Genomic DNA, 8,913 nt, shown 5'->3' on the forward strand with positions numbered 1-8,913 from the left:
GCTGCTCTAAGGTCTTCCCACAGCTGCCTTCTCCAGGCTGAACAACCCCAGCTCTCTCAGCCTGTCTTCCCAGCAGAGGTGCTCCAGCCCTCAGATTATCTTGGTGGTTTCCCTCCAGACCTGTTCTAACAGTTCCATCTAAATTCCCATACTAAGTCACTTGAAGGAAGGATGGCAGCAACAGCTCATGAACAAGACTGCCAAGAATTAACTCATCATGAATTCAAAGCAAGGATTCACATGGCTTTTGCTATCCACAGGTTATTTTATCCAAGGGCATGGGAAGGGCTGCAGGCAGCATGGGGTGGGTTGTACGTACCGGTGGCACACGATCCTTCTGACACGAGGAGGATCTCGCTCTGCTGTTTGCAGGCAGCCTGTTTCAAGTAGCATTCGTTCTGGTAAGTGTCACCATTGGAGCCACACACGGGCACGTAGTCATTGTTACACTGGTGAGAATGGACACAGAGCAGCAGCATGAGTCACACAGGTCGGGTGGCACAGTGTTCATTTGGGTGCCCCCCCCGTCCCCCCCCCCAATCCCTCACAGCATTAAAACTCTGGGCAAACAACAGAGAGGGGAGACACTGACCCTCCCCATCAGCTTTACAGCTAGAAGGGGAGAGGGAAAGGTGGATTTTTAAGATGACAATAGACAGAGGAACATAAACCAGACTGGACAGAAAATTGGAATGGGCAATGGGTTCAGGGAAAGCCCCCAAAGAGAATTCACCCTGCCAGGAAGAGCAGGAAGCACTCCCAGGGCAGGAAGACAGGCAAGGCAAAAAGGCTCCTCCAGGCAGCTGCAACAAGCAGCTCATGTGCTTCCACTGGATGGCTGCAGCCAAACTGGAAGGAACAGGCTGATCCTTCCCCTCCTCCTGCACACACAACCCTTGCTGCTCCAGCCACAGCCGTCTGCACACACAGAAGCACCCACCCCTGTCTCTCGGTAACTGTCTAGTCAAGTGCTTAACAATAACTAGAAGGGAGACTGGATGAAGGAAGGTATTTTCCAAGAGATCTGTGATTAAAATCCATCTCTGTGTCTTGCAGGGACACTGCTGTTCCCACAAGCTGTGGCCAGCATACTCCACCAAGGTCCAAGCTCTCCCCACGGTGGCGAACAGGCAGAAGCAGCAGCAGCAGAGCAAAGCCAAGGAAGTTCCTCACATTGCCTCACACCTCAAACTTCTGCAAACTAGCTGCTCTGCTTCCTCTGCCACTGGATGCCAGCTTTGCCCTCTCTTGCTCATTTTAATAAAACTAATTCCATTTTATAGTGAAAATTGGGCAACCTACCAGGTGCAGTTATCATAAGATAATCAAGATCTGAAGCTCAGAAATACTTGGATGTACCCTGCACATGATAATTATACCAAGGATATGATTATCTCCTGATTACTGTACTCCTGGTAGGTCTCATTGTTTAATTATAACAAATGTAATGATCACAATTGTTATTTACAAATGCTCAACTCTGCTTAAATCCAAGGGAAAAAAAACGTGAAAAAGAAATCCTAGGTCCTGTTTAGGTACATTGTGTCACAAAGAGTCCACAGCGTGCTCATTGGGCAGTGTCAAGTACAGACCTGGAATTCCAGGGAAACAAACTTCAAATAAGCTTCAAAAGTGAATGACCGCAGAAGGGATTAACAAACAATTACAGAGACGTGCATTAATTGCAAGCCTCCACACAGAGAAGCTGCCAAGAAATTATTCATAGCTGGTCAGAGTGACATTTTGATTGGGCCAAATCAAATGACATTTTCCTGATGCATTATATTTTCTTCAGTCTTCCCAAAGATGCTGCCCACCCTCAGTGCTCTCTTCCTGTGGAAGAAAGAAAACCAGCAGCTTCAACAGTAGCAGTTCCCCCCTTTCACTCCTAATCAAGGACTCCGCCACACACAGACTTCAAGCAGCCGATTAAATTAAGTGTTTCTACACCATTTGCACCAGAAAGTTCCAAATGTGAGCAACGTTTCAAGCAGGAAACGCCAACCTCAACAAGGAATTCCAGATCAGCCTCCAGCAGTTGCTGTGGAGCATTTGACCAGTGCAATTAACATCATCACACAGGCTTTTTAAAAGCATGATGGATCAAACCATGCTTGCTTTAGACATACTACCTGCTAATCATTCATGAGACCTTTTGCCAGCACAGTCTGTGCAGAATTTGGCCCAAAGCAGCTCAGCAGGCTCCGTTACACACAGCAGCAGAACCCATTCCCACAAAACACAGTGGCAAACTGCTGGTTTCACCCAGAATAAGAGGTAACTTTTACACTGACTCAGCTGCAGATCCGAATGGCTAGACAGCCCTATGTTGACAGCACACAGCACCAAGAGGAGAAATCCTGATCCTCAGAAATGAGTGACAAGCTAGGCTGGAACTTCTTCCAAAGCCTGGCCATTTTAAGACTCATTTAAGAGACAGCAGGGCTCCAGGAAGGATTAAGTCTCCCCGTGTAAGTTTCCTCATCTCTCTCCTCATGGCTCCCACCACACTCAAGCTTGGTTCTGGTCATCAGAAGTTGAGGGTACTCCATGAGCACAGGTGATGCAGTCTTTTCTTTCTCAAGCTGTACTGGTCAGAGATTTATTTCTTCACATGTTGTCCACTCTTCCCCACCATCACCTTTGGCCAACTCATATTCAGATTGAAAAGGCAGAAGCCACAAGCGACAAAAGTGAGATTTTCCAGATAGATCTGGACTCGGCTTTAAGCTTGGATGGCTCTGAAAGCCACCAGGGAACTGTAGTGGAAGTTACCCAGGAAGGAAAGCAAGTCAGCCAATGAGGTGGTTGTGATACTAGTCATTAGTTACCAGGTTACTCCTGCCCTGCCAGAGCTAGACTCTTATTCTCAACCATGCTAAATCCAGGACTCAGTGTGCTTCATTGTCATAAAATACCTCTTGCTAGCACAGGAAAAGATTAGACACTGACTGTCAGTTTCCTCAACCTACCAATACTCTTTTGGTTTTAGCTTAGGGCTCGAGAACTAGGCCTTAGATGTGGGAATGATTCTCCATCCCTCAAGTAAGGATAGATGAAAAACTTGGGGAACACACCAGAATTCCCACTAAACCCAGCAGCATAGTCTGCTGTCCACTCAGCAGCATAGCCCACTGTCCCCTTGCACATGTTTAAAACATAGCTATAGAGCAGGCGAATGGATGCATCCTGTTCAGCCACCTATCAGCCAAAGATGGCTTTCCTCAGCTCTAGCTGAGGAACCCACTATCACTAGGGACAAAGCAGTTTTGCAAGCACTGAGGACAGTGCTGCAATTTGAAAACATATGATTTGCTTCCTTGTGGATCTCCCCCTCCTGGTAGCACTGTTACGTTAGACCTCCTCCTACCCTCGTGGATTAACCACTCCCCAAATGCCACTTACGTCTTTAGCACAAAAATGTATTCTGGAAACATAACCTAAAGCTGCAAGTTGGCCAGGTGACATTCCAGCTCCACAAACACTGATCGATGGCAGGGATTCAACAGGCATTAAAACAACTTTTTCCTCACAAAAACCCCACAGCAAATGTCCCTACTTTGGGTGACTAAAAAGGTAAGTCATGAAACACTGATGGGAATACCCTGATGTATTTTTGCTATGTTAATGAAATCTAGAAGGGAGAAGAATCCAAGCTACCAGACCTATGGCATTGGACACACTGGTGCAGAGATCCCAGCAAGCTGTGTCTCCAACCACAAGCCTGCTGGCACAGCTCCTCTCCTTCTGATGGACCTGTTGAGTCTGCTCTGTGCAGCGAGTGAAAGCGGTGGTTTCCCCCATACTCAGCCCCATTGCTGGAGTCAGCACTGACCCAGCACCTTCTCTCCCTGCCAGCACCAAGGTCTGGGCTATCCCCGAGGAGAAGCTGGGTCTGCATTTGCTGATCAGAGCAAAACGTGGTGCTCTCCAATGCAGTACACATCTCATCATGAGGACGTGGTGAATGTGCTATCATTTTGCAGCAGAGTACAACAAGAGAGCTGACCACTATGAATCCCTTTCTTGGCACATGCCTGCTGGCTTTCCAGGGATGGAAGCCTAACTCAGGTGTTCCAGAGCAGTATGAGCATATTCACCCTGCCACATGCACGTAAATTAATTCTAACTCCACTTGGACAGGTAGGACACATCTGTGATCTCAGTTTGAAAAAAACAAACAAACAAACAAACAACAACCAAAAAACCAACCACAAACCCAAAAACACCAACCCAAGATTGTAGCCTCCCTGCTTGCCACTTCTGCCTCCCCCAGCCCCTCGTGAGACAGACTGGCCAGCCCAGGACTTCTCAGCAGTATGGAAGTAAAATTAGCTTTCCATCCTTGTCTGTTCTCTCTTGCTGCAGTTAAAGCCCCTGGCAAATTCTGGCGAAAACATAAGAAGTAATTATAGTGATGAGGAGTCTGCTATTGATTTGTTCACTATCACCCCAGAGAGCTGTCACCAAAACGGGGGAACCTGAATTCTGATGGAGGATCCCCTTACTCGTGACATAAATTACCTGGCCAGCTCTGCCTTACTCAGCCAGCCTCACACGCTGCACATGGAATTAATTTTCTACTCTGGTGGCATCTTATTCTGGCTTGTCACATTGTCCACTGATGTTACACGAGAAGCTAACATCCCCCCAAGCTCTGCCTGTATCAAAGCAGGGATGTTTGACTGCAGAAGCCCCCGGCACTGCACCATCCTTCGCAGCGCTGGCACAGGATCAGCCACAGGTAATGTGCCCTCCAAGGTCACAGTCGGCCCTGCAGGTCCAAGACAAAGAGCTCCTGAGTGCTTACAGGGCCTAATCCAAAGGCCACAGAAAGGAGAGATGGCTGATGTCAACCGATTTACCAGTGGTCAGGTCCACCACCACCCAACTCATTCTTTTGATCTCATTACATAGTCACACACCTTGAGTTTCCTGCGATCTGTTTCAGCTGCCCCCTATAGAAGTGCCCAGCTCAGTATGTGCATATAAAGGTGCTCATCCCTCAAATAGGACACAACACAGCCCAGAGAGGCTTACTTAGCTTCATGTACTCTAAATCATCATGGACCAGCATCCTGCCCCAGGAACACAGCGCTCCCAGTGCCTTCTCCCATGCCGATGGCAGCATTTGAGCTTGCTCCTAGGCTGCAAGTCCACTGCTTGATGCCAAGTGGCAACACCACACTGGGGCCAAAGACTAGAGCCAAGTACTCCCTCTGGTTGCTGTTAGCTCCCAAAACTCATGACACAACGTCTGCCCTGGCTTACCACCAGGCAGTGGGACAAGACACAGTCATTCCACCACATCACAGGTTTTTCTTAGAAAGAGAAAACAGCCCAAGCCTTCAATCACTGCATGTGCTGAGACGAGGCAAACGCTCAAACCAGCCTTCTCACAGTGAATTTTTGATTGCATTCACACTGGAAATGGAATAAAACCCCCTCACAGTTGATGTGAATTCTCTCCCAAAGTGGGAAAACACAAGCACTTCAGCAAACAACCCTCTTGTTCTTCTGACAGAAAATTCTGTCTTTGTTTTAAACAGAGGAATTTCTCACTTAGGGTTTTACTACAAAGACACGTTTGGCTCTAGAAACACAAACAATACTTGTCACACTACAAAGTGAATAGTCTATCAAAGCTCAATAATAAATTAATCATTACTGGATGAGCATGATCTTGAACCATGCACTATTTGGCCTGCTCTGCTGCAAGCACTCAAAGCAAGCGACATAAGTTCCACAACTTCATGGATCCACATTAAAATGCAGGAAATCACAGGGGGGACAGATGTTCATACAACGTGGTACATGCCTCCAACTCCTTTAATTTGCTCAGGTTTGATTCAGCTCTTTATGTAAAGCACAGCTGGTTGGTAAGCTGGCTAAAACATATTAAACGGAAACCCTCCTAATGAAACCCCCTGACTTGGTTTAGATATCAGAGGGAGAGAGAAGAAACTGAAGGAAAAACCCCTTACTACTCACTAACAGCCTCCCTAACACTACCCAAAACCTAAAGGAAGTTCATGATTTGGGAACAGAGCGATTGCTGCTTAATCTGATCAGCTGGACAGATAAACAGGCAGCAGCATTGTCACTACGCAGCCCTTCCTGAAAATATTGCATAAGCACATTACAGATCCATTTCTTTAACTAGATCAGAACTCCGAATACAATAAGCCATGATCTGTATCAGAAATGAATTTAGAAAGGACTTTAAATCCTCAGTAAAAGGGCAGGGAGGGGGAAAAAAAAGAAAAATCAGCAAGGCACAGCCTGAAACTGCAGAGCCGGAGGGGCATTTAAAGCCACAGCATCTGCATTTTCCCAGAGAAACTTATGTCTTTCTGACACCAGTTGGTTCTCCTGCCAGCTTTTTGACATGTTGCCAGGTTTTCCCTCTAACTTCCCTGCACGTAGGGAAATAAATTGCCAGGTGATAGGTAATAAAAGGGAGATTCTCAATTTGTAGTCTTGATAGTGAATTAGAGAAGGAAATATCAATCTTCTTACCTTGAACTGACAGACACAAGTCACACTGTCTCCAATTCTTAAACACTCCCCATCGAATTTACAGGTATTGGTGTCGCAGAGAAAGAGATCATTTTCTCTGTCATCGTAACCTCAAATGTAAAGAGGGGGGGGGAATAAAAAAAGAGGGGAAAAAAAAAAATGTCAGCTTTGGTCTGGCAAGAGGAACAATACAGGATGATTGCATTTTAATGCACGCTACACAATAACCTTGTTGATGAAATGGTAAGAGTCCAGATTTTCTTCTGCCCTTCTCTGTCCTCAGTTTCTCACTTTTTCCTGTTGTTTTCCCCTCGGTTTTCCTCTGAATCCTCATTCCCTGCTGCCTCATGCACTTTATTTCTATTTTGCAGGCTGTCTCCACAAAAGTCATCTGGTAATTACACCATTTCATGGCTCTGGTTTGGAAAGATCATTGCCTTATTCCCCCCTTCTGATGGCAAATCTGCTGGACAAAAGTCCAAACTGGAATTTCTCCAGCCCATGATGCAACAAAGCCCCCAATAATAAAGACAAACAAGCTGTGTGTTTTCTGTGATGGTCTGCCTGATCCCAATGAAGATTGATCACCTCTAAGTTAACAGGAGGAGTGCCAGCTTCCCCACAAGCCGCTGAGTAAATCGAGTTCTTTGCCTTCATTTTCTCCAGGAATAAAAAACCAACAACCCAACAAATCTGCCTGAAGATTCTGTTCACGAATCCAAGCATGAATTTCAGATTTCACTAGGGCTGGCTCCTCATTCCAGCAGCGTGCAGAAAGGTATTCGACAACCACAAAAAAAGCTCTATCAGACTCCAAACCCATTAAGGTCTAAATCCATCAATGTTTTTAAGGACATCTGAGCGCTCCTAACCGTATCACTACACGTTTAAAAGCAAGAGCTAACAATGGAAATTGCCCCGGTCCCTGCCCCATCTAACACATACAGAAGGTAAAGAACGCTTTTTCCCCGTGGCAGGCTTATTACAGCCTACTTGCAGAATCACTTTGCCTATCGGAGGAGGGTGGGCTGCTGACCTACATAGGAAACTCATCCTAAAGGTCAGCCCGACTTCAAGGAATAGGCACCGGCTTCCTGGTGTCCATACCCCTATTTCCTCTTAATTCCGTACCCCCGCAGGATGCACACACACGGCTCGATCTCTCCGCTCCCCCACGCCGAGCTGCCCCATTTAAGTGCGGCGTTGAGCTTCGGCGGGGCCGGGGAGCTGTGCCGCGGAGAGCCGGAGAACCCGCTGTGCCGCGGGGAGCCGCCCGCAGTCACCGCGCTGCGCACCGGCGGAGGGCGCGGCTGCCGCGCCCGGACCCGCGGAGCTGGGGGCAACGGGAGCGCTCGGGGGCAGAGAGCTCCCCGACACCCGAGACTTTTTGCTTTCTCTATTCTCGTGTATCCAACGGGACGCAGCATCACCCTCCGAAGTTGCCTTCCCCCAGGCAACTTCGTGCAGCCGGCAGGGTCGGACGCGGGGTGCTCCCAGTGCTTACCGGAGCAGTTCCAACCGGTGGGCGTCTGGCAGTCGCTTAAGGAGGTAGGGAAGGCCGCCAGCTTGTCGGGGCGGGCGAGGACGAGCAGCACGGCGGGCAGCAGCAGCCAGCAGCAGCAGTCGCAGAGCGTCCAGCCGCCGCACTGCCGGGGCGGGGAGGGCTCCCAGGGCACCATGACTTCCTAACTCAACTCTCCGGTGTGCCCCCCGGGCGGCGCGGCGGGCGGCAGCAAGGACGGGGAGCGGGACCGCTGGGCATCCCGGGGGCCCCGACCGGCAGCGGGTCAGCGAGCGGCTGCCGAGCTCGGGTGTGATGCTGGGGCAAACGGCGGAGCCCGGCGGGGAGGAGCGGGGGTGCGGGCGGCGGCGGGGCGGGGAGCGGCTGCCATAAGGGCCGGGCGACGGAGAGCAGGGGGGAGGAGGAGGGCGCGGAGGGGCCGGCGCGGAGGGGCCGCCGCCGCGCAGCCGCCGCCGCCTGCCCCGCTCTGCCGCCCGCATCCCTCTGCGCGGGGGAAGCAGCAGGTCCCGGCCCGCCGCCTCACGTGACGCCGCCGCGCCGCCCCCATTGGCCGAGAGCGCTGCGGGGCCCGGCGGGCGGGGCTGCCGGTGTTGCTGCCCGCCGCCGCCGTCGCCGCTGCGAGCTGTGGATTCGAGTCGCGGCAGCGCCCGGGGGAAAGAGCTGGGGTTGGGGGGCCACACCGGGGCTGTCGCACTGGTGCGTGGTGTGCTCCCCACCCGTCCCGGATCCCCCAAGATCCTCGGCGACCACCACAGCGTCCCCCGCAACGTGCAGCTAGCTGCGGCGATTGCGGATGTTCCCCCGACGGGGCGGGGGTCGGGCAGCGTCGGTCCCCTCCCTGAGTGCCCGTACATGTATGCGGCGCGACTCCG

The 8,913-nt window shown here is 50.4% G+C and overlaps 1 protein-coding gene across 1 annotated transcript in view; it reads right to left on the reverse strand.

The window, feature by feature from the left end:
* Nucleotides 1-8,477, reverse strand: part of TMEFF2 (transmembrane protein with EGF like and two follistatin like domains 2) — a 157,100-nt gene extending 148,623 nt beyond the window's left edge. Inside the window, exons 1-3 of the mRNA XM_054171628.1 lie at nucleotides 8,024-8,477; nucleotides 6,520-6,629; nucleotides 320-449 (exon numbers count right to left, since the gene is read on the reverse strand). Coding sequence (XP_054027603.1) covers nucleotides 320-449; nucleotides 6,520-6,629; nucleotides 8,024-8,198 — 415 coding nt within the window. The 5' untranslated portion in view covers nucleotides 8,199-8,477. The remainder of the gene's footprint in view (nucleotides 1-319; nucleotides 450-6,519; nucleotides 6,630-8,023) is intronic.
* Nucleotides 8,478-8,913: the final 436 nt, after the last annotated feature.

Source organism: Dryobates pubescens, chromosome 2, assembly GCF_014839835.1.
Source record: "Dryobates pubescens isolate bDryPub1 chromosome 2, bDryPub1.pri, whole genome shotgun sequence".
NCBI classification, from domain to species: Eukaryota; Metazoa; Chordata; class Aves; order Piciformes; family Picidae; genus Dryobates; species Dryobates pubescens.